Here is a 26,305-nt window from a genome sequence, read left to right as displayed (position 1 = left end):
TTACCCACACAAAATTTCTCTCCCGAAATCTGCGTTTATCAAATTATCCTAGAAATTCCCGCACTTTTTTAAATACAGCCCTGTGTTATCGATAAATATTTTTACGAATGTAAAGAGAAACGTCAGAGTAAAAACTAAATAAAATGGGCGCCGGCAAAGAAAACAGGTTTGTAGACATAATTATAATAAAATATTATTAATTATACATTCATATTACAGAAAAACACGTGTGTCCATAAACATTTTATCGTCTTATTATTTATTATAAAATGTAATATCGACGTTTACGGACTTCCTCCAACTGTTTATTATTAGCAACCAGTTGCGCAAATAAATTAGCCTTTCTTTCTCCTTGTATTTTCTTTATATCGTGAATAATAATTATTAATTATAATTAAACAACCCAAAATATTTCGGCAACATAGAGCAGCGAATAAAGATCCAGCGGCTACGTTGGCTGGGCCATGTCTTCCGAGGCTAATTCATGTTTTTGTTTAGGAATCTCGTTCCCAATCTATTGTTACCAGTCGGCTCGCGTAGCTTCTAGACTCACAACAATATCAGTTTCTTATATTTCACTTAAATTTTCACAGGTTTACCAAAAATGATTGCTACTTTGCATGCAAACTAAAGTTATTTTATAACTGTTATATAATTACTGGCATCTAGCCAGCAGATTTAATTATTAGAAAGTATTTGTGGAACTTATACAATTGAAATCAGTGCTTATCTTCATAGAAAAATGTCTTTGTGCGGTTATAAAAATTTGAAGGCTTCACCTAAATAAAACAATCGATAGTAGCGATTTGTTTTTAATATCGACATATCCGTTGATTGTTTTGCAGCTGTCAGTTTGGATGTAAAATTTATGAATTTGTATGCAATCTGGTAAATACATATTGATATTATGTTTTTCGGTTCATCGTAGTTCAATATATTATGGTGAGTTTAATATACGTCCTTATTTTTTGTGCAAACATAGTAAACATATTGAAATTTGCATTCAGAATCAAAATTCATAGTTGCGGTTATTTTATTTTTGGTTGAAATGCAACTGCATATCCATGACAGACTTTTTTTCATACAGTCAAAATGAGGCATACGCTGAAAAGGATGGAAATTCAGATCTTTGTTGCTGTGAGTATATAGATCGGGAAAACCATCGTTTTCACATCATCGCCTGCTGTTGCAACTGTGAAGGTTTTGACAAGACTTTTACTGAGTAAGTTTACGATAAAAGTGTGGATGAAATACATACATATTTGTATGAATGAGTTTTAAGTTATATTTTTCTTTGTAGCTGGATAACTTGTCGCCCCGTCAACCAGTCCTACCAACGCAATATGTTGTTAACATTTCAAGACAGACTACGTATTCCATGGCGTGGCGGAGCTAAACAAGTGACATTTGGTAGTATTATTCCCATATTTGCTATACCGCTTTTGATCAGCTTAGCGGCAATCAATGCATGTACCTGCATTGTAATATTTTTGGCATGCACTATAATAATGTGTTATGTGTACTACTACGCGCAGCGTAATTCATTGCGAACCCGCTTTTTCAGCATATGGGTTGTTTCCTCATTGGTCTGCTTGACACTGTTATTTGAATTAACTGTTCCGCTATTGGAGGTACTCCCAGAGGAGAATTGGGCTCTGGCCGCTCTTTCTCTTGCCTCATTGATTTGCTTTCATCAGACTTATAGACGCGCTATATTAAATCATGTCGATCAGAATGGAGGCACTAATAGTGGATTGCTCGACGTGACGGATGCAAACATGAGTGAGGAAGAAGAGATAGTACAAACTGCTTTGTTATTGGAACATGACTTGGAGGTTAATAGTAATCAAAGAAATATCTGTTCAATCTGTGGTAAATGTGTGCCATCACGCACTGCACATTGTTCAGTTTGCAATGCTTGTATTAAACGACATGATCATCACAGCTATTGGTTAGATTGCTGTATAGGTGAATCGAACCACCGTTTCTATGTTTTTGGATTGGTGTTTGGCATTTTGGCTCTAACATTGGGAGCCGATTTGACACTAACAGCGGTTTGTCATCCATTTTTAGTAGCAAATGTATTAGGTCTGCAAATATTATTACCGGATGATTGCTCTGAAGTTTTTGACATGTATGAGTAAGTATTACCTACATACATACATACTACATATCTACAACCGAAATTAAATTTAAAAACCGTTATTCGTAGGTTGGGTTTAGCTTTTGTGATTGCTGTCTATGCCTTACTAATAGCGGCATACAGCACGGTTATACTTGTACGGCAAATATATTTCATATCGCGTGGAGTAACATTAAATGAATGTAAGAGAGGGCTGCATGGAAATAATAAGACTCTAAAATACAACTGGAAAAACTTTATATTTTAGAAAGCAAGTACATATACCTAAGAGATTAAAAACATTTAGCCAGCTTGCTACGCTTCTAGAAAAAGGCACTATAGAAATGTTTACTTAAAATTAAAAATATTAATAACGGAATAAATTATTTATTTGTCTCAATTGAAACGCTTTGAACAGATTATTGCTTACAAAATAATATATAGCAAAAATGTGAACATCGTGAGTAATCTGGACGAAGGCATTAATGATTCAAAATTTGTATTATCGGTAAAGAATGGCAGGTTTCCAAATCGTCAACTGCTCTGCATACGCGAAAAATCTAAAGTTCAATAAAGTCGAACTGCAAAATGTTGAAAACACATTACATTACTCGTTGAAACACATTACTGGATTAATGGTTGATATTGGTTTTTTAAGAATGGAAATTGTTTAAAGGTAGGCTGTGTTCAATATTATATTAAATAATCATATAACATTTATTTACCCATTTATTTTCTAGCGACAGAAAATGGCTACATAACCAAAAAAAGCTTCATATTACTATATATAATATTAAGCCTAACTTGGCATATAAAGTTTGCTAACAAACTGCTTATCGATGCATTTTCCATTTTTTTTTTGTTTTGCTTGTTTAATTGATGGCAATACAATAGCTTTATTTCGACAAAATGATCCGTATCAGTATTATGCTTTAACTGCAAATCAGGGACTGTAATCGTTATGAGTTTTATCAAATAAATTGATATTTTAGCATATTTCGAGATTGCAAAATGTACTTTCAAAAATAACGATAAATTTCTGAGATTTTATTGTATTGTTAAGAAAATATAATAATTGTTCGTTCTAAAATAATAATTACTTCGTGAGTAACTTTTTTTATGTGTATTATTTTTAATTAAAAATTAGAAATAATCATTGTTTCTATTCATCGAAAATGATAAGTTGTTTTAGTTTTATTTTTTTGTTCGTAAAGGAAACATATTTCTTGGGCTTAATTTTTTCTCTCAGAAATAAAAATGAAGTCTTGAATTTACTGTTTTGTAAGTCAAATGGGCACCACAGCCCTCCTAACCTAGTTCCATAATTCAGAACCGGCTGGTCAATTGCCTTAAGTGTCGCCAGCAACGTTTCTTTGCCTTTCCCAAAGTGCTACCGGATAGTGACTTGAGGACCTTGTTGACGTTTTGGAGTTGGGTGGCGAGTGGGGTTGTATACGCCGAGAAGAGCAAACTCTCAAAGGTAACAACCAGTAATATGGCAATATGACGGCAGCCGGTTCTACATACCAGAATAACTCGGGTTTTTCCCGACCAAGGGCTGCTGTCGTAGTAAACTAGCCCTGTCTAGTGCACTGAACGTCACCTTAGACTCGAAGTTTATTTCTACTGCGTTTGCCAAAGACGGCTTCACTTGAACTCAACTTAAGCCTGCTCAGGCTTTAAAACCCACAGGGAGTAGTGAATACGATTTCGCCATCAGGCACACCTAGTCTCTACGGCTTATACTTCGTAGCAATGCGCCGGTGCCTCCATCAAGTACACTAAACGGAACCTTCACGTTTTCATTGCAGCCGCTTCTACGTACTGGAATGATTTGGATTTTTTTCGACCAAGGCCTGCCGCCCCAGTAAACTAGCCCTGCTTAGTGGGCTGAATTTCACCCATCGTTTGTGGTCATAGGAGCAGCTCCATGTAGCAAGATTGCTCTCAATACTTCCCCTTAAGACTGGAATTGAGCTTAATCCTAGAAATGAAGTTATTTTCTGCTGCGTTTGCCAAAGACGGCTCCATCCAAACTCCACTTCGGTTAGATGTAATCAGTGCAACGTTTGTGACCGCATGCTGCTCCCATCATCAGGCATTTTTAGCCTCCACGGGTTCTACTTCTTGTAATGCGCTGGTACAACAACCTAGAACTACAAACGAAGCATCTGCAGTTCCTATGAGCTCACCTGAGCAAATTACGCCTCCTCCCACCCCAACAACGAACGTCTATCTCGCCTGCCTCCAGGCCCGTAGCCAGACCTAACCAACTGTACGGACAGACACTATCGAAGGACGGGCAGGATTAAAAGTTTGCAAAAACAAATAATTAAATGAATAATTGGTTAAAATTATTTGTGGAATAATTTTTTTTTATAATAAATTATTTTATTATATAATTAAATAGTTAAAAATAAAATAAATACGGAAATTCAATTTTCAATTAATGCTTAAAACAAAACATACACAAAATATTGTTAAGAATAGATACTTAGTACAATGGCAAAAGCTAAGTAGACGAGATCAGCCATGCGGGCATGGGTCATGGATAGGCGTTGCGGCCTATTAATTGCGGTCAATGCCGAAAACGTTGATTCGCAAGTTGCTGTACTGCACCCAACTGTTTCAACAGCTGCCATCAGCTCGAACGTATCACTGAAAGCTTCAGGAAATCTGAAAAGTACCTCCAGCTTAATTCCATCGTCAGCCTGTTCCTTTCGATTCTTGAAAAAGTTTTTCTCGACTGTCAATTTTTTCGCTGGGAACTTTCAAACCTGTAAACATGTAAATTTATAAGTGCTGGTAGATGGAAGGGACAAATTTTGTGTTGATGGTAAATGTTTCGAATTACCTAGTTCTCCAAAGCTATTCAAATCATCCGTTTTGAATTCGCTAATGTTGGAAATCGCAGTACCCAGCTCTTGATTCTCTGAGAAGCGTCGCTTGATTTCGTTTATTATAAGATCAAGGCATTCATTGTAAACTCCTTTCAGCTTCTTATTTGACTCTTGTAGGTTCCCATCAGTTGCGCGATTCGCAGAGTATGAAGCTAATCTGGTCTCAGTTATGTAGAAGAACTGACTCTATGGCATATAGTCCGTCTTTCAAGCTCGCTGTTCGTGACTGCATTGCAGCGTCCGCTGGATGTCCAGAAACTTTTTAGCAAAAATTAAACAAAATCGAAATTCTTCCGTTTTTATGTTCTTTTGATTCCAAAACATTTTGCTCTTTCTTCTCCATTGAACAATTTAGACTGGGTAACTACTCGATTTATTTCAGGGTAATTAGATGACACAACCTGTGTAATTGCAAAGTGGCCGGACCATCGTTGAGGTAGCAATCGCACTATGGTTTTTCCTTCATATAAAGAAGAAATTTTGGGATGGTGAAAAAATTCATGTAACATCACACACATATCGAAAAAGTTCACATTTTTCACAAAAGTTAACATTAAGAGTTTTGCATTTTTTTAAATAGTAGCGACGTAGTTTGCACGATGTACTGTGTTATGTTGAAACAAAAAAGATAAAATAAAATATCATGAACTTTACCTGCTATTTTTTACTCACTTACCAAAAGCTGGATATCTTTTTTGTGCTAATCCAATCTACAGCCAGTTTCAAGTCAGGCAAACTTTATCTCGATTGCTTTTCACTGGCACTAGATAGATACTTCCTGAGTTGAATTTCCTAAATAGGGTCTTGAAATATTTGACCAAAGTAGGATGTTCTTCGTAAATACCGGGCAGGTTTTTGGTGGCAAGGCTTAACTTAAGTAAGCTGGTGTGAATCTAGACAAAATTTTTACTGACAAAATTGCTACAGCAGATACTGCGTTGGTTCTCTCTATAACAATTACGATAACCCTCATAAGATGTGCGTCAAGTTAGCCGTACCACTTTTAAAAATCAAACTCAAATATAGCTATTCAATTTTTTACCGTTTTTTTTTTACTGTGAAATCGAAGAAATTACACCTCTTTGGTTTTTGTTAAATAACCCTTGGTTGTGCTAAGTTTATGGTTATACAGCACTACCACCCTAGTAACTTTTGAGTGGGTGGGTAAAAATGAAAAAAGTATGCCAATAATACCCGGTTTTTTTACCGTTTTTCAACGTGGATTCAAAAAATGTATCGCTATTTTTTTTAAATAATCCCTGGTAGTGAATTCACGGTGAAAAACGATATAAAACGGGAGTTATTGACAAATTTTTTTTTTTAGATTTTTTTAGAGCTGTATTTTTTTCGATTCCACGGTAAAAAAAACGGATTTTTAAAAGTGGTACTGCTAACTTGACGCACATCGTAATGGGTGCATAACAGTTCCACGTAAGACAAACCCCATGTCGATTGAGTGTTACTGGCACTGGATAGACATTTCCTGATTTGAATTGCCTAGCTGCGTAAGATTTTTTATCTATTTAATTTTCTCGCAATTCGCAGATGCAATTTCAGAAACGGTTTAGAATATATAGCAACTGTTTACTCAATTATCAAGATCAAGAAAAACACTAGACGGGAAAGTAATAACTGTCTGTAATAACTGACTGAGAACAAAGTAGAAATTATGATTAGGACCTTAATCGATATTTATAATGAAAAGCACAGAAATTACAGAAATGCTCAATGCAGAGAAGGTAAATTAATAGGTTATTGCATATGTTGTCAAGATGCGTAATACATTTTTGTCACCTTTTTGTACTGGGTTTTCCTAGTCAGTGCCTGCTTGGAATTCCCTAACAATACCTCTCTAAAGTAGGCATTAATCGTAGAACTAGGGACTGGCCGGTGTTTAGTCTAGAATCGAGCGAAGAAATGGAAAATCCAGCTGGTACCCATCCAAAATCCAGTTCCGATCTCTCACCGGGTTATTATCACTTATAAGCACACTAATAATTCAATTAATTAAACTATTTTTTATATTATTTTTTATATTTGATTTGAAATAAAAAATTTGGAAAACTTGTTCTCGGGTGAATTAATTGACGAAAACAAGACACAGGCTATAGTCTATCTTCAGTCATGACTGATCATCCGTAACGTTGAGAAGGCGCGTTCATTGGTGGGCAGGCGGAATTCCCATTATCCGAAGAATTTAATAAATGTTGGTGCATGCTTGTGCAGTTTGGGAACATTTGTCAAAATTGTAATACCAAATTTCCATATCGATAAAAATACCATAACTCGAACTCAAAGTAGTATCAACAAATACAGGTGTGCCGATTCTCCAATGCTATCCAATCACATCTCTAGCACTGAAAACTTCAACCATTTAATATGCCAAAATTTTTTCAAACATCGGCAAGACCCGTCCACGCCCGTACGTGGCTACGAGCCTCCCTGCCTCTCTCGACTTTGCACTGCGAGGAATTTCCTTCTTTTCCCCACTAAATTCACGGCGTCAAACTGCATTTAAAGGGGATGATACAGTATAAGTCGATGGCACACCAATAACGACCGATAACAACTCCAACATATTTTGTGTTACCTTCGACAATTTTCTTTACTTCTCGGCGCATACAAGGTGCCACCAAGGTCCAAACCTGTAGTAGGTCCTCAAATTGATAGAACTTGGGGCAAAGACAGAGACATGTTACTGGCGACTTTTAAGCAATTGTCCAGTTGATTCTAAATTACGCTGTGCCCGTCTAGTCGCCTGGCACTAATGATTCGCAGTGGATAAAGCTTTAGACCAGACAGCCACGTGATGTCTTCTCATGCCCCCCCAACAGCACCATCACAACGAGGCTTCCATGTTCCCGCTCAAGGAGCACAGCAAGCAATTTCTGCTCATATGTTACCGTAGGAATTTCCCCTGCAGATATTTGCTAGAGCCTAAGCCACTTCCCAGGCGAGTTAAGGGACATCTCTTCGACTATATTTCCTGACGAGTTACAGGACTAAACATGACTACAATTATTGGATCGGGCAGTGTATAGACAGACATTAAGGGACATGCATTGGGAGTCTCTTACCATCTTCTTAAATTTCCGGCCCTCGAATGTCGTCATCGGAGTACAACCACTACCTATTGCGGACGAAGAGTTGGAGCTGCCTCGTGAGACCCGCGTAATTTTGGCTAATTACATTCTGTATATTGGAGGAGATTAGGTTACGTTAGCCAGGCACTTTGCGATACCTGTATTTGATTTCCATCTCTTAACTAAGTTGCTTAAACTATTTAGATCTTTTTAAAAAGGTAACTAGCTTCAGGCCTTCAAAGAAATAATCGCCAAGATATTTAGTACGGCTTCTGTGAAGTGCAGGACATTCACGGAGGAGGTGTGGTACCGACTCAATTTCTTCCTCATCTTCAAAACTCCTGCAGAAGTAATTGAGAGGTACATCCATTCTACTGGCTAGGGTGCTACTGGTTTGTTGAATCCAAGCAGACATTTTGTTCTTTTTATTGTAGATTCAGTTGAACTCCTACTTATCCAGAATCGACCCCGACATACATAATACATGTCCGGCATGTGAAAGTACCCCGCACAATGCACGTATCCTGGGCCTGCCGTTAGATACGTTAGTCCATGTAGATCGGTAACTATACCGCACCTGCAGGGCTTGATGAACTGCTACTCCACGGCTCTTAGAAGCTCACCAGAGCAGCATCGCTCCCCTTTCTTGGTCACTTGGTCACTGTCATCATGCCTGACAAGTGGAAAACAGGGAGAGTGGTCCTACTGTTTAAGCCTGAGTAACTTTCAGAACTAGAACTGAAAAAGGGAAGGACTCAAGATTGGCTGGCTTCTGAAATGGAAATTCTCAATTTGAGCAACAATTTTTGAATTTAGAATAAAAATTCTGAATTTGAAATGGAAAATCTGAACTTGAATTGCAACCTTCAAAATTTGAATTGCCATTTTCTGAACTAAAACTGAAAAAGTGTAGTTGTAAATTGAAAGAGGTTTCTTAACTCTGTTCATTTGTGGCAATCAATAGATTATATTAAATAAAGTTGAACTACAGTATAAGTTAATTAATATATAATGGGGTAATGTTGCAATAGCTGCATTTCGCTCGTATCAGGGGTAATCTCTGTTGGGTGTGTAGTCTGGCAAAAGTTCCCATATTTTCATACGCCATCGCTGTCGTCTTTCTTCTGTTTCTCTTTCTAACTGCAATATTTGAGGCAATCTTTGCCAACAATCGAGCACTTTCCATTTTAAATGCCTGAAAAACAACAAATGAACTTTAATAATTCAATGAACCGTTAGTTTATCAGCTATAAAATATCATTGGAAAATGTAATCAGCATTTATAGATATAGGCATGGATATGTGGTTTTAATAAATTATTAACAATCCTAATTTTATTATATTTATTACCATTCATGATGTGATTTCGCCTGATTCATTTTAGCAGCGTCAATCGCCCACATGCGCATACTGTATTGAGCCCAACATTTGAATGCCATTTCAGTTCGCTTAAAATCGCACCAATCAAGAGCAGTATTCAATTTGCAGCGTTCTTCTTCAGCATGTAATTGCCATACTCGCAATATCTTTCGCTTTAAAAATTTATCATATAATTCATCGGCCAACGCTAACTTTTCGTTACGCAATTTTAGATAGTAGTCCCGCCAACTCAAAAAATATGTGCGTTTGAAAATATTTCGTCTTAACTGCTCACATTTTCTCTTATTTTCATATTTACGTCGTATCACTCTTTTAAATCCCTCCATTCCAATACGACGAAGAAGCAAGCGTCGGTAAAATTCATCGGCTTTACATTTGGCCTCCTCTGCTCGTTGATATTCTCGTTCTTTAAGTACTTTAGCCATTTTCTCTTGTCGCCGTTTTTCTTTCAAAACTTCGATACGCAATCGCTTAGCCTCTTCATCTTCTAAACGCTAAAAAGATAATCGTGGAAATACATATTATATATTTGTATTTAAGAAGCTTTGAAAGAAAAAAGGGAACCATGTTACAGGGGTTTTTAAATAAGGTACACATCCATTCTTGGAACTCCTAACTGCAATTCTAATAATAATGCAAGGATTTCGCCAAACATGATAGAATAGAAGGATTGCGCCGGACGATGTATACAAATTTTTCGTTCTGTATATTTATGTACGTCACAATATACAAGCCAAGACGAATTCATAGAACGTGCCTTCGCTAGAGCGACAGCAACATGCACATGCATTTTTGTATTTTGTTTTTGAAATCTTTAAACAATGAACCAGGGCACTTTGATATTCCAACAACAAATCAACTGTTATAACGAAGCCTCCTTATGTGGGTATTTCGCATGGTCCCTCGGTTGTACACATTTAAAATGCCTTATATAGTAGATTCTGTTTTTATGCGGTTTTTAAAAAAATTAAAAAATGCATGTCGACCTATCAGGAATTGTATAAACAAGATTCTAAGCCAGCTAAGCAAAAACTCATCACAGATTACATCAGAAATGCTAACCCTACAAGTATGGAACCGCCTGCATCACCATCTAGATCAGACGTGTATATACATATCGCACCCTAAATACAAAAGGGTCACAACTCAAAATGTACTTCTGCTCAAATATGAACGAGACATTATCAATAAAACGGTCCGCGGATGACATATGGCAAAAATAAATTTTTTGTTTTTTGGTAGGACTGTTATAAGCTTACATGGCAAATTTCAACGTGATATGTCACATAGTTTGCTTTCTGTGCTACTGTAAACAAGTCAAGCTTGAGTGTGGAAAATTTTGAGTTGTGACCCTTTTGTATTTAGGGTGCGATATCCTCAAGTGACGAAAGTGATTTTGCGCCAAATCCTAAACGAATGCGCAACATGCGGGTATTGTCTGATTCTACTTCTGACGATGTAAATTTATTTTTCGGTTCTGACGTTTCTTAAATAAAGACATAATTTTCAAAAATAAAATTTTGTTTAAGCAATTTTATTACATTATTTCAGATTTATGCGGTTCTTAGCACTTTTGAAACGTCTCTATAGTTTTACTATAGAACTGGTAGCTTTTTGTATGCTGTTTCTTGCGGAAGGTATATACCTCATAAGAACAGAATCTACTGTAGGTATGTATAGTGTCACGTTTTTCTCTAAATAAAATGTCTCTATAATTCTGAGTTCGGTGGCACGCGGTTAACGGCAGTGAAAATAATTATTTTCACAGATCAGAAAATATCACTGTTGAAAATATCACAAAATGACAAAATCTATGCTATATCTTCTAAAGACGCAAAAAATTTTGTTCCAAGGGTTCAGTGTGGCCACTATCCAGGCTTTGTAATGGTTTGATGGGGAGTATCTTGTAAACGCGTTACATCCCTTCATTTTATTTCTGCGAAAATGAGGTTAAGGCCGGGGCGAAAGTTTACCAGGAGAATGCCTTAGAAGGCGTGGTAAAGTAGTTGAGCAGTGTTCTCTTCAATGAAGAGCGTTGGATCTCCCAGCAAGATTCCGCTCCAGCCCTGGGTTCATAGCTGCAGAATATTAGCCGTCTGGAAGTCTATATCTGAATCCATTGGACTACAGACCTCACAAAAATTTTGAGACTCAATCTTTGGTTCGAGCAGCGACGTCAATATCTGTGCGTGTTGCAATCGCTGAATGGCCTAATCGTTTGAAGGCTTGTGTATAGGAAATTGTGACCATTTCGAATGAAAATTATTTTTTTTTAATATTGACATGATGAAATAAAAATACTTCATTAAAAAAGTATTATAGTTTCATATCTATAACGGGCTTGTAACAGAACTTAGGGCAGGTAGTGCGGCCCAGTAACCTCGGAAAATTTAAAGTTTAAAAAGCAAATACAGAAGGCATCATTGCCTTTAAGAAATGGGTTTTTAAACTAAATCTTTAAAGGTAGAAGCTACGGAAAAGATGTATTAAAAATCTAAAAGTCAAATATCACGTATGGGTTGATGTGTTTTGAGTTTTGAGTGTTTTCCCACAAAATTATATTAATAACTACATTTCTAACGAAATGTTCGTTCTTTCTGATGTAAAAGGTACTTGCAATAACTCGCCTAGTCAAGCTGATTGACCTTATATTGAAAAAATACCTATTAATAATTATTTTTGCAGATAATGTTAAAGTAAAACAATATAGACCAGCAGAATTTCCAGACATTTATGACGAAACCCTACAATGGCCAACTACAAATGAAGAAGATTTAAAAAAAAATCTGTTAATATAAGTATTATGTTTAATTTTATATATTTAAAATAAAAGTTTCGCCACATTTATATGATTTCGATTTCGTTCACACATTTTCGAACAGCCTAGAACAAATATCATCACACCTGTTGAATGCTCACGAATGAGGTCGAGAGTATAGAGTTTTTGAGATCCTCGTTTTGAATATTCTGACTTTCTTGTCAGCACATTTTATTTAAGCTTTAGTTTTTGTAGGAAAACTAAAGAAATGATGAAAAATAAAATGTAAAGAGTGTTTTTTTTAGAGGTTAGGTTTTCAAGACGAAATAAAACGTATATAATTTAATGTTATGGCCAAGAATTTAGCTTTATTATAAAGATAAGGGTTTGCCATTATGTTTTAAAAATGATTTCGGGCAAGTGGCCGCCGCGGCTGGCTCGAATAAATTCCAGCCGAGAGGCCCAATTTTCGACCACTTTTTGCAGCAATTGGGGCCGTATGTCAGCAATAACGCGCCGAATATTCTCTTCCAAGACGTCAATCGTCTCGGGCTTATCTGCGTAGACAAGCGACTTCACATAGCCCCACAAGAAATAGTCCAGCGGTGTTATATCGCACGATCTTGGAGGCCACGCCACAGGTCCACGGCGCGAGATAATGCGCTCACCAAAAGTTTCCTTCAATAAATCGATTGTTGCGTTGGCTGTATGGCATGTAGCGCCGTCTTGTTGGAACCAAAGGTCGTCCACATCAACATCGCCCAATTCAGGCACGAAAAAGTCATTAATCATGGCTCTATAGCGCTCTCCATTGACTGTAACATTATTTCCGGCTTCATTTTTAAAGAAATATGGACCAATGATTCCCTCTGTCCATAGAGCACACCAAACAGTGACTTTTTGAGGATGTAACGGCGTCTCAGCAATGGCTTGTGGATTATGTTCACCCCAAATGCGACAATTTTGCTTATTGACATACCCATTCAACCAAAAGTGAGCTTCATCGCTGAACAAAATTTTCTTGTGATGCGTCGCGCGAACCGAACCATTATTTTCGTAATAAATTTGCACGATTTGCAAACGTTGTTCAGGTGTAAGTCTATTCATTATGAAATGGCAAACCAAAATGAGGATAAATCAAGTGACAGCTGTCAAAAAGACCATCTACGAAAAAAGTAGTGCCAACTTGAAAACCTAACCTCTAAAAAAAACACCCTTTATATTAACAAATTAAATTATGTTGACTGTCAAGAAGAAAACATAAAAACTATGTAATACAATCGAGGAAACGACATCAAATCTTTTATACCTATAAGGCTTTTTAAATGTCGTCTCCTGCTCACTTCAAGTGAAGATATTTATTATTGAAGTAAGTACTAAATATATGTACGTATATGTATTTCCATATTACGCGTGCGTATCAACTAATCTGTTTATTTATATAACGGAACATTTTCACGGCACTTTAGATTTAAATGTGCACATATGATTGAATGAGGCCGTTTGCATATTACTGGAGGTCAATAAAACAGACAGCTTTCAGGGGCACAACTCAATAATGATGGAATACAAGATTGCGCCCTCCAAAGGGTAGTAACGTCAGTACAGAAAATAAACAAAGATTTGTGACTTTTAAATTAAACAAACTAATGAAAGCAAGGTGCCGCATGATAAATTGTGAAAGCACAAATGAATATAGAGCCTCCAAATGTAGTTTTTTTACGTTTTTATGTGGATGACGCCGTGACAAGAAAGTATATGTGTGTGAGTATACTCGTAGTTTCTTGCGTTTGGCATTTTCTCTCTGGTAAACGAAAGCATGCGTAAGCTACCAAACACAAAAAATGACACTCATACTTTCTTTCCTCGGGATCATCGGCAAAACAGAAAACGCCAAATTATGCATTTGAAGGTATTGCTTCGAATTTTTACAATTTAACACGCGGTACTTCATTTTTATTATTATTATTTTTTTTTTGATTTTCAAATCACAATGTTACCAAGCATTCACTGAATATTCACAAAAATTAACTTCTCTTTCTTTTGTTTGTTAATTAGCAGCACTGATGTCATCGGTTGTTAAAATCGCGAGAAGAAATGTAGCAGCTTTCGGAAGGCGCCAAGTTCTGCATTCTGCATTCCGTGACTGCACTCAATTCGTAACAAGATTCCTCCACTGTCGAGCCGAGTGTGGTGACGTCGGCTTCGTCGATCAACTTCATTTTTGACTATTCGCACTTTTTGTAGTCCATGAGGCTACGCATTACTAAATTTTCTCTGCATACATTTGCACCCAAAGGTTTGCTTATTTTCTGTATTGACGTCACTCAATTGTCAAATTTACCAAGAACAAGGTAGCGGTTTTCAGAAGGCGCCACCTTTGTGTTCTACAGCAGTTTAGTTGTCCTCGCCTTGCATTACCTTGGGTTAGTTACTGGTTAGTGGTTAGTTACTCTAATATCTACATATTTAAATTGTTAGTGATACAGCATCAATTGGCACTTTGATGCTGGCAGGAAATTCTTGATAGTGTAACGTCCAAGTTACATACTGGATGTGTATAGTATATAGATATATTTCAGTAGTACAAACTTAGCCCATGAACTTTAACTTTTTTATAATTCTACTGTTAGACACAAATATGAATTTGTTACTTCATCTTAATTATTTAAAAAAAGGTGGAATATCTTCAAAAAATGAATGCACCTTTGCTTCCTCGGCTGCCATTTTTTGTGCTTCCTTTTCAGCTTCCTGTTGTAAACGCCGTTGGCGCGCTTTTTCATGCCGAATGTTTCTTTCCAAAGCACGTTCTTGCATTTCCATTAAAAATTTAGGAATATTCATAGCTTTTCCTTGCAAATTCGTCATGTTTTCGTCTTTCTCGTCTCGAAGATTACCAATTAGCTGCACACATTTCGCCTTTGCTTTGAATTTATGATCTCCATGCTGTATGAAAGAGTTTAGTACATTTTTTAAATCTTGACGGTCCTCTTTTGCTGCATCGGACAATTTGTTCAACTTCAATTCCATAATTATACGTTCCTGGCGTTCAAGTTTGAGTCGCTGTAGATCTATTATGTCTTGTTGGATCTTAATTCTGTAAGATAAGTCACATACATATATTCATATAAATTGTCATAGTCGTTTGAGTGTCATATTTCTAGCTTTGATGAATTGATTTACTTATAAAATCCAGGTACAATTGCTTTATTTGCAATACGCATATTGCAATTCTTTACTTTTTTGTAACAATAATTTTTTAAAATGTTAAATTTCAGTACCTTACGACGAACATTTTCTAAAATTCTATATAAGGCATAATATCGATGGCGGCTGCCGTAGCCAAATGGGTTGGTACGTGACTGTCATTCGCAATTCAGAGACAACGGAGGTTCGAATCTCGGTGACAGACCAAAATGAAGAAAAAGTGTTTTTAATAGCGTTCGCCCCTCGGCAGGCACTGGCGAACCTCCGAGTGTATTTCTGCCATGAAAAAGCTCCTCATAAAAAATATCTTTGCCGTTCGGAGTCGGCTTGAAACTATAGGTCCCTCCATTTGTGGAACAACATCAACACGCACGCAACAAATAGGAGGAGGAGCTCGGCCAAACACCCAAAAGGGCGTAAGCGTCAATTGTATATTATATATATATATATTAAGTATAAGGTTTCTACGGTAACACCCCCATAGGAACTGCTTGATAAGCGTGGAGTTATGCTCTTTAATTATGCTTCTAGTTTCCACTAGCAAACAAAGTGAACAAAGAAAGTGGAATAAGAAGGCTAAAGAAGATTTTTTCTTTGTTTTTTTCGTATTAATACATATATATGTATACACATATATATACATACCTATATATATATACATATGCATTTAAATCAAAAGAAAAAATAAGGAAGATTAACAAGCAAATGTTCGTTTTTTTCATTTATGCCGTAGTTTTCAAGACATCAAAGGTGAAATATAGACCGGTTTAGAGATTTTTTTGATTATTTAAGGGGTCACTTATATAAAAGTAGCCTTCGTATAATGTAAGGATGGTAACTCACTTGTTCTGATATTTTTTGGTTACTTGTGTCGAACCCGCTGGCTTCATTTGAGTTTCGCCGCTTCCTCGCCCAACAGTACATTGACGTGCTTTACGGGTCAGACGCAATTTCTCCTTGCGTATTTTATCTAAAAACAAATTAATTTTATGTATACGCTCACCCTTACTAGAAACATCTTCTCTTTCAATTTTCTCAATGGTGATAAAATGAATCCACTTTAGGAAATATTTTCGTAGCAAGGTGTGGTTAGTGTTTGCACGGGACTGGAAGAGTTGTTCAATAATCAAGTTTTGTTCATAGTTGGAATTGCTTTCTTCGTCCATATCTTCAGAGGTTGTTTGTTCAGGATCTAATTGTTTCGGGTTAGTTAATCCTTTAATAATGAGTGGCTCTAATGAGTTTCCGTTAATTTGTGGCGTCTGTGTGTCGTGTAAATGTATATTAAATTCACTTGTTGTTGATGGGTTCTTGGACAATGTATGTGATCCCGTTTCCTTAGACAGTTTTTCTTCAGCTCCCATTGGCAGTTCGAAAAGTGTCTCTTCAGCTATATCCGATACAACTGAATCAATTCCATCACTGGTATTGGAGCATATAGAGTTCTCCTGATTAAAATTCCTTACTTCCACCGATTCATCGAAGCGTACGCATCGCGCTTGACAAAAAGAACTGTTATGAATTACATCATTTGTAGCGATAACAGTACGGCATTCACAAGAGTCTTTATGGATAAGCTGACCTTCAATCCCTAAATTGCTTTCAGAGACAAAGGTACACCCATTTACAATGACACTTTTGAATTCAGTTTCTTCGGTTTGCAGCTCAATTCCTTTGTGTAAAACAGTTTCCAGAGAAAATTGAATAATATTATCATCCACTGCATCAATTATTTTTAGACATTTCCCTGCAGCACATGTTTTTTTTGTATAGATTTCCTTCTTGCTGCTTTTACCAGTAATAATTGCATGAAGGCTTTCATTATTTTCTTTTTCATTGGCCACTTTTTCAGTTATGGAACTTTCGCTTTTTTCGGTGTCACATAACTGGTTAACTACTTGCAATGCCTCCAATGGCGCTGCATAAAAATTTGCAATATGCTTGCCGGTTCTTTCCAAACTCTGCATGAGTTTTTCGTTGTCCAAATTATATATATCTTTTTTAGTCTTTTCTCTAAGTTTCCCATTTATCATATTTTTCTTGTAATTTTTTTGTAGTTGCTGCCGGAATTTTTTCAATTCATTCGTGATGTAACGAGATTCTACAACCTGGTTATGGGAGATGCATGCGTCCAGGGTGCGCCGACCGCTCACTGTAATTGTTGGCAATTTTCGTGGTATTTTTCGAAACTGTAAATAAAATTCAATAATGGGAATGAGTTAGAATTGCAAAAATACAAGACAAATACATCTACATTTCACGGTTGACATCCTGATTAGCATATGTGTGTATACGTTGGTATGACCAGCGCGACATACGTCTATGAATTATAAGAGGTCAAAACGGGAGCGGGAGGTGGATAGTCTAAAAAAATCTCAACGAACTAATTTTTTTTAATATTGTCTAATAACGTCCAAAGCATATTACAAAGTCGCGTTTGGCATGAAATGGCTGTCGAAATCCATACAAATCATATTGTCGTGAAATATGTATAGAATTCCATATGTATGTATGTATCTCACGGCAAAGAAGTAATCAGTTTACGCCGTGAAAACACCGCGCGACATGCCAACAACATTTTTTCACATCTATTTAAAGTGCACAGGTCATTTAAAGTTGAGCGAAAACTGACAGTTCGTTTGCGAGTAGAGTGCCTGAGTTTGAATACTCCGAAGACAAGACATTTTAAAGCGGAACGTCTTCGTAAAGAGAGTGAGTAAATCTTCTTTACATTTTTTCAATATATAAATATATTTGTTTGTTTACATTTCTTCAATCTTCATTCTGGCGTTTCTTCTCATTTGACATTCAATGTTGCAGAGAACATTTGATGGCATGTTGCTGGTGAAATTTCACGGCTATGGAGTTAGCACTGGCCTTAAGGAACAAAAGCGGAATAGCGACTCCTCACCCGGAAAAAATAAAAAAAATGGACATGATATTTTTTTCTTACTTTTTATAAAAAAAATAGTATTTATATTTAAACTAAAATTTTTAAAAATTTTGTTTTTTAATTCTATTTTTTATTCTGGTGGAACAGCGAATTAAATAGATTAAGACAAAAGAAACAACGACTTTGGCACAGCTACAAACTCTGTATGACCATCGCGAATTTGATAGAATATAAAAGAGCTAACGCAATTTTAAAAAAATCCGTAAAAGAAGCCAAAAGAAAAAGCCTAGAAGAATTTACGTCGAAAATCACACCCGCCTCCACACCTAGCAAGATATGGGCTGATATAAAAACTTTAACCGGCACCCCGCATACCCCTATTAAAGCCATAAAACACAATGATTCCTTTCTAACATCCCCAAATATTATAGCTGAAACTTTTGCCAACACCTGGTCTACAAATTCATCAGACAACAATTTTTCAACTGAATATTGCTCAAAAACGGACGAAATTATTTCAAGTATAGGGTGGGCCAAGTAAAATTTGCTTTTTGAATCGACTATAAAAAAAAAACTAATCAATATTTTTTGAAACTTTTTTTTTTTATTTTGAAGATAGAACATTGTCATTTATGAATGAAAAATAATATCGTTCAAATGACTGCCACGACTGGCTTTACAGTAGGCCATTCGATCAACCCAATTTTTAAGCACATTTTCGATTGTTTGGGCTCCAATTTCATGAATGGCAACTTCGATTTCGTGTTTTAAAGCATCAATCGTCTCTAGATGGTTCGCATAGCATTTGTCCCCACAAAAAATAGTCCAACGGGCTTAAATCACAGCTCCGAGGCGGCCAATTGATATCGGAATTCAAAAAAGGTAGCCAAAAGTTGGAATGTAACTTTGGCAGTGTGACAAGTTGCACCGTCCTGTTGAAACCAAATGTCGTCCATGTCATCCTCTTCAATTTTTGGAAACAAAAACTCGTTGAGTATGTCACGGTGACGCTCGCCTTTTACTGTAACCGCGGAAGAAGAAGCAGACTCACCACTTTGGAAATAGGTTTTCAATATTTCCCAATTTTGTTCAAGCGTATAACGTCCCATTTCGCAAATGTCAAACCTTTAAGTAAATTATGAATACATTTGACATGTCATTTGTGTTACCATTCTCAAAAAAATAGGTGGTTCAAAAAGCAAACGCTATATGGCCCACCCTGTATATATAGACAAAGAAGTCATGTATCCCGAGAAGCAAGGTACTTGGAAACTGAGTTTACATTAATTGAACTAGAGTTTGCATTAACTCATGCGAAAGACAAAACCCCTGTTGCTGATCGAATTTCGTATTCCATGTTTAAGTATCTCCCGATATTTGCAAAAAGTAGATAATTCTAGGTATCTATATAACAATATCTTGCTAAACGGAGTCTACCCCCATGTGTGGAGGTTAGCCGTTGTTCTACCTTAGTATAGGTATAATAAAGCTCTACTTGATATCAATAGTTACCGACCGATCTCTTTAATTTCTTGCATCAGTAAGACTTTGGACAAAATGTTGGCCCAACGGCTTATGTGGTACATAACGAAATGCAAACTAATTAGCCATAATCAAGTAGTTTTTAAGAACAAACATAGCACAACCGACGCACTGCTTCATCTCCAACATTACGCGTCTAAAGCACTTTCAACCAAAAGTCACGTCTCTGTACTAGCGACGGAATTCGATAGGGCATTTGATCGCGTGGGAATTCATGTGGTGTTATCTCAATTTGAGGCAGGGAGAGTCGGTCCTAGGGATTTTAATCTCGTGCAAAACTTTATGACTGCGCGCAAGTTTCAGGTTAGAAGAAATGGCAACCTCTCCAATTGTCACCCACTCAACAATGGGATCCCTCAAGGGTCCCCTCTAGGTCTATCTGTTTATGCAGATGGCGCAGTAATTTTTACAAAAGAAAAGAATTTAACTAAAGTCAACAACTCATTTAAAAACATAATTACAGACTTAAAGGTTAAAAGGTGTTGCGCTGAACGCACGTGTTTTAATATGCTAGTGTCGTTCTTTGATTTTTTAGTTCGATATTATTCTTTTGCTTTTTTTTCTCAATGTTAAAAAATTAGCATTACCTGACACAGTGACTCTTGCGTTAGGCAAAATTAATAAAAAAATAAAAAATTCGAAAATATAACTTAACTTAATTAGTTACAAACTATATAGGCATAATAATGCCTTGTTCGTGTGGCCAAAAGGTTGAAAGGGCTCAGCCGAAAGTGTAGTGCGCGAAGTGCAATGAACTTTTTCATACGCAATGTGTTGGTATCCTACCGGCTGATTTGGAGTTTCTTATGATTTCGGATAGGAGTCTCTTTTGTATTGTCTGTGCTGCTGCTCGGCGTAAATCAATCCGTTCACCCCCTCCACCTCCCATGAACGCCAAATCAACTAACGGAACTAACTCAAATGTTCAATCCAATTCATCGAACTCATCCAATATAAATTCTATTGATTCGCTTAATCAAAGTGATAGTGACAGTGAAACCACCAATAAGCGAGAAGTAACATTAGAATCACTATACAGCCTATTGGATTCTCTTCGATCTGAGAATGCTGGATCAACCTCAAATAAGTAATCAGTGATATTCGTGAGGACAATGATAAACTTTTTAAGAAAACTGATAATTTTCACTCAGAGCTTCTTTCTAGTAGTCCAGTCGTTTGATAAAAAAAAGGAGTTACCTGGAAAGTTTTCCCGAAGTTTTCAAACTAGGTAATTTTTATAGATTTTGGCATGCTCTTTTCGAATTTCAACTTTGCCACCTCGTATCTGCGACGCTAGCGCCGCCATATTGAAAAAATGGCGCCTAAAAACAGTTTTTTTTACAATATCTCCATTCCGACGCATTTTATGAGAAAAACATCTGAATACAAAATTAAATTAGAGATAATTTCCTACATTTTGTTATTACGATTTTTTTTTTTTAAATCGATAGTTTTTGGCGTACGTGCGCCACAAAGTAATATTCACATACGTTTTTTCGTATATTTCTCTACAATAATCTTCTACTATAGCAGGTTTTAGAAAAGCTGGTATAAGGGTAATGTGTCGCCTTTGTTGACGGGTCCCTTTCTCTCTCGACCTTCAACGAAACATCTGTCGGTAGAACTGAAGAGAAGTATCTAGTTTAGACTGAGTCATCAGCATACGTCTATCGTTTTACAGTGTAGTTTGTGTTTTTAGATTCATGACTTCTGATGAAAGAAATTGTTTTATTTGTGATAATCCATTATTAGAAAATGAAACAATTGAAGTGAACGAAAAAGCATTGGGGACTTTTCGTAAATCAAGTATTAAAAGAAATGACAATAAAGTTAAACTTTTGGCGGGAATAAAATCGATAGTGGCTCATGATGTATGTCGAAAACGATACAACAATGAAAAGTTAATCGCTGCATAATTGCGTAGAGGGAGTGATGTCACGACACCTCAACTACAAAGACCATTGTTTTTTATGTGCTGATGAAATAACAGCAGAGTTTATAGCAAAACAAAAACAGAAGCGGTTATGCAAGCGTAGCGTTGTGTACAGTGTGCGAAAATTATCAATGAAAAATAGTATTTCTGAACTTGCTAGAGCTCGTAATGATGATTGGGGTCGAGCAATTGTTGAGCGTCGTCAGCATGTGAAGGATTTGGTCGCAATGAAAACTTTTGCAATGTTGCTTTTTTTGGTTCTGAGCAGCATGTCGAAATGAGAAGTTCGCGGGTTAGTCGCGACAATGATGATGTAAAAAATGGATAGATTGGTTGTACAACCATCCAACTTTTCCAGAAATGAAGGATATCATGTCAATAAGCACTGGAGTTGTCGGAGACGAAAAGATAAACTGCCACATGGCTCAAGAAATTGGTTTTATATACGGACGTATCAAAAACCACCACTAACACCACGTTCGCTGTAGTTAATCAACAAGGATTGCTCATTTCTGGGGGCCAGTTACCTGAACACTGCTCGGTGTTCATAGCAGAAGCAATGGCCATATACAAAGCAGCAGATTTCGCGCAGTATAATAAAGGAAAATTCCTCATTTGTATGGATAGCATTTCGTCTATTTATAGTAGTAGCAAATTGGTTGAAAAAATAAGAGACCTTTGTATTCGGCACTTAAAAAAGATCAACGTTATGTGGGTACCAAGCCATAAAGGCATCCGAGGCAACGAGCGAGCTGACGAAACAGCTCGACATATGCCAGCAACAAGCCTATTGTTTCCAGTTTATTCAGAGAATGATTTACATAGGCATATAAAAAAAGAGGCTGTCTGTAAAGTCGGTTTACTGACGATAGTTTAACGTGACAACGTCATAAGAAAATACTGATGGAATGGTTGCATTTTTCAAAAGAAAATTTTATTTTATTTGTTTGATAGATATTTTGTATGGATATAGAGAAGGAGGTAAATGGAATCGCAATGGAATTGATCAAGTTACATTTACACAAACGTGAAAAATTACGAAACATTTATCAAATTCATGAAAGATATCTTCAATTTCGATTGTGCATCAGACGTTAATAAGTCAACAACACTAAGAGGCACCAACATCGATTTTACTTTTCCAAGACACATTACACTCGAAACACTCCCTTTCATTTCCTACTTTTCCTATCATCGTCGTATTCTATCCTATAAATTAATAATAAAAACATTAAAACAACAGCTATTATTAACAACTAGTCGTCACTAATTATAAACTCGGTAAGGATGATAATGATATAATTGGTTTTATTTTAAATTCTTCAAGTAAATTAAATGAATAATCTTCATAGAGAAATGGTTCATTACCATGCACACAGGAAGAAGGCATATATAAATACAAATATGTGAATTTATGCTCACTCAAGTAGGAGAGAGCCAGATGTCGAACGTTGCCGAACGCGGGGGCCGATTGTGCCTCTTTGTCGTTCGTTCCGCGCTCTCGCTTGCAGTTCAAGCAAGGTAATGCTGCATGAGCAAGATAACGCCGCATTTTTTGGTGCGTGCAGCCGGCTACATCGAATTATAAGACGTTATCACGTCAAAAACATATGGACTCGATTAAACCGGCAGAATGGTATACGTTTAGGCATCGGTATACTGAATTCAACGACAGGTGCAAACCATCTCTATACCCAAGCAATACACATCGATATTCATCAGGCCAGTTCACCCGACTCAGATTTGGACATACCAAACTCACACACCCATACCTCCTCACAGGAGGTACCTAACAACAATGTCCATTTTGTGATAACAACGCATCAGCTGACCATCTTTTAAACGATTGTCGCACCTTAGAAAGTTTCAGAAAAAAACACTTCGGATCCACCAAACCTTCTGCTCTACTGGCTACTGTTTCTACCACCAATATAACGGCTTTAAATAATTTTTTGAAAGATTGTAACTTAACTACTATGAGTTAATATGATTTGCTAATAATAACACAAACTGTTCTATCTAACTGTCGAGTTGTAGGCCCTGGCAGCTAGTACTCGTTCTTATATTAGTTTTAGTATTATATTAATTCTAATAAATAAATAAATACATTTTTAATTACCTGTGGAATGATACCAGTTTTACTAAAATCAGTATAGTACTTTACGATATATAGGCATTTTCAGATTTCGAAATTTTGACCTTTGCCCCCTCTAGCACACTTATTACATATTTGCGCAAGAAATGTTATATAGTAACTTTAAAGTCAGTTCAAAGAGGCGCACTATTCCGTTTTTTCCGGGGTGAGGAGTTGCTATTCTACACTTATGCCTGGCGATGGAGCGAGTGGAGAGTTAGGGAAGGCCACCTCCTAAAATCTCACTGGGGAAAAAATTTAGGAATTATCAGTTTAACTCTGAGGTATTTAGTAGTTGGAACAAAACATATTAACATGGCACGTAAATTTAATTTTAAAATTATATAGTAAATCTCACGTGAGAGATCATTACACATCTCACCAAGTATTAATAAGAAAATGCCTCATGTAAATAAAAATACTGTAGCCAACGGAACCATCGTCTCTGATGAAACTATTATAGTTGACTTGCTATTACCATTTCATGACGCATATCCATAACGAGAAGAGGATCTAGTATTTTGTTTGGTTCACATTTGCCACATAATGCTAATTCGTGAGATTGATTGATGTACTCCTTTCCGAAAAGATTTTCCACGATATCCGAATTAATTGAAAATGAATATTTAGTAACATTTCGTTTACGAATTCGATCCCACCGTGAAATCTTCTGGCTCGAAGATTTTTCTTTTCTTCTTGGTCTCATTGGAAATAAATATATTTCACAGATTTGTTTCCTCCTTTTTTGATTGAAAATTTATTAAATAGTTTTGTGAAACTTAAACAAGCAAGTATATCGATCACCAAGGTTACGAAAGAAAGTTGAATTGTAAAGCAAATGCATACAAAGTGTAAACTCTTTATTTGTTTTGCCCATTTTGGGGAGTTAATTTAAGATAACTTTTGCAGTTTTTTCTATAAAATGAAAGGGAAAAATGTCATTAAAACGATTGCCATACGGGTCCGCACCACTCATATGTTGTTATGGTTTAATGGTGTATCTGCGGCCAAGAGTATTAACAATTGCATATTTGCTACCATAAAAACGAGTTTTATTAATAAAAACATGTTCGCTTGCCTGGACGGTTATTGCATCTGGCCATAATAATACATACATACGTACGTTTTAGACGAGACTATTACGGCCGACCCTTGATGCAAATATTAAAGGTGTTGTTGGTTGGCAACTTCCACGCCATCCAAAAAATTACCTCTTTGAAAAGCTACTGTTTATTACTCAGCGATTAAAGCAAAATTACTAAACATCATGCATATGTATGTATATGAGAAAAGAAAAGCTCTGTAGAAATTAATAATGGGTAAATTCCACCTAAAACGGCCCTATGCAGAAAAAAATTAATTTAGTTGTTTTTAGTTAAATTCAATCAAATAATGTCTGCCAGAGAATAATATATATGGGAAAATCAAAAACTATATTTTTGCCTTAAGTTTAATAAGTTTGGCAACGCTGTGAACTTCGCCTATACTGAAAAGTGAGTTTACATTCTTTTTACGATGTGTCTTTATTTTACATTTTCTGGTTCTTCCTTAATGACTATGGACAAAACCCTGTTATATTTGAATATAATATGCTATTGCTTCCATTTTTTCAAAGTTTCGACATGGTACATTGTAAAATAAATTTTGTATCGATTTTTTAAAACTTTAAAATTTTCGGTCACACCCGACCCACTAAAAATTGAAAAAGTTCAATTAAATTGGTACTGTATGCGTAGTAAATAGTTTGGTGACATTTACTAATTTTTTATTCGCGTTTTGGCACTTCAGTAATATAAAATACTTGGTCACACCCGTCACATAAACGCGAAGTGCTTGTTTTTTTAATGGATTCGAAAACCAGAAAGTGAGAACAAAGGAAAAAACTTAAAAAAATAAAGAAAAATATGAACTGCATTTGGCTTTAGAGAGAACAAGAGATAAAAAAAGAAGAGATGCCAAAAAAATTACAATGGATGAAGCGACGTTGGAAGAAAAAAGGAGAAAAGATAAAGAAAGAAAGCGAAAGAGTAGACAACGCAAAAAGGATGAGCAGAAAGTATCAAGTGTTTTGAATACATCTGGAATTGGTAGCTTCAAATCACGTCGTTCATTGAAAAAAACAGTCACCAAAATTGAGAAAATCCTGCCTCGTAGTCCATCGAAAAGAATTGCTTTTATTAAGCAACTCGCTAAAGACGCTAAAGATGGGAAAGCGTTAAAATGGTAAAGAACCTTCAAAAAATGCATGCCTTTAAAAGAGCAGATGCGGACTCTGTATATGCTTCCTATTCCTGAATTTAAACAAATTTCCTTGAAAAATACAGGTCTATATAGAGTATTGTGATGTCAATGA

At 36.2% G+C, this 26,305-nt stretch overlaps 2 protein-coding genes across 5 annotated transcripts; one reads left to right on the top strand and one right to left on the bottom strand.

Moving 5' to 3' along the window:
* The first annotated feature begins 840 nt into the window (after nt 1-840).
* On the top strand, nt 841-2,727 carry LOC129248479 (palmitoyltransferase ZDHHC23-B). 3 transcript variants are annotated; one of them, XM_054888036.1, is made up of 5 exons: nt 841-942; nt 1,008-1,222; nt 1,301-2,140; nt 2,213-2,325; nt 2,391-2,727. In XM_054888036.1, coding segments are annotated over exons 2-5 (1,113 nt in total). In that variant the 5' UTR covers nt 841-942; nt 1,008-1,064; the 3' UTR covers nt 2,393-2,727. The 3 variants fall into 3 exon arrangements, with proteins under 3 accessions (XP_054744011.1, XP_054744010.1, XP_054744013.1); XM_054888035.1 differs by having other exon boundaries at nt 2,213-2,727; XM_054888038.1 differs by having other exon boundaries at nt 844-942; nt 1,088-1,222; nt 2,213-2,727.
* Nucleotides 2,728-9,052: 6,325 nt separating this feature from the next.
* On the bottom strand, nt 9,053-24,770 carry LOC129249291 (uncharacterized). 2 transcript variants are annotated; one of them, XM_054889011.1, is made up of 6 exons: nt 24,431-24,770; nt 16,745-17,639; nt 16,294-16,666; nt 14,950-15,340; nt 9,456-9,979; nt 9,053-9,300 (listed from the first exon to the last, which is right to left on the bottom strand). In XM_054889011.1, exons 1-6 carry the CDS (start codon nt 24,656-24,658, stop codon nt 9,153-9,155), a joined length of 2,559 nt encoding a protein of 852 aa, XP_054744986.1. In that variant the 5' UTR covers nt 24,659-24,770; the 3' UTR covers nt 9,053-9,152. The 2 variants fall into 2 exon arrangements, with proteins under 2 accessions (XP_054744986.1, XP_054744985.1); XM_054889010.1 differs by having other exon boundaries at nt 16,294-17,639.
* Between the last annotated feature and the right edge of the window lie 1,535 nt (nt 24,771-26,305).

Source organism: Anastrepha obliqua, chromosome 5, assembly GCF_027943255.1.
Source record: "Anastrepha obliqua isolate idAnaObli1 chromosome 5, idAnaObli1_1.0, whole genome shotgun sequence".
NCBI classification, from domain to species: domain Eukaryota; kingdom Metazoa; phylum Arthropoda; class Insecta; order Diptera; family Tephritidae; genus Anastrepha; species Anastrepha obliqua.
This window is presented reverse-complemented; position numbering and strand designations above follow the sequence as displayed.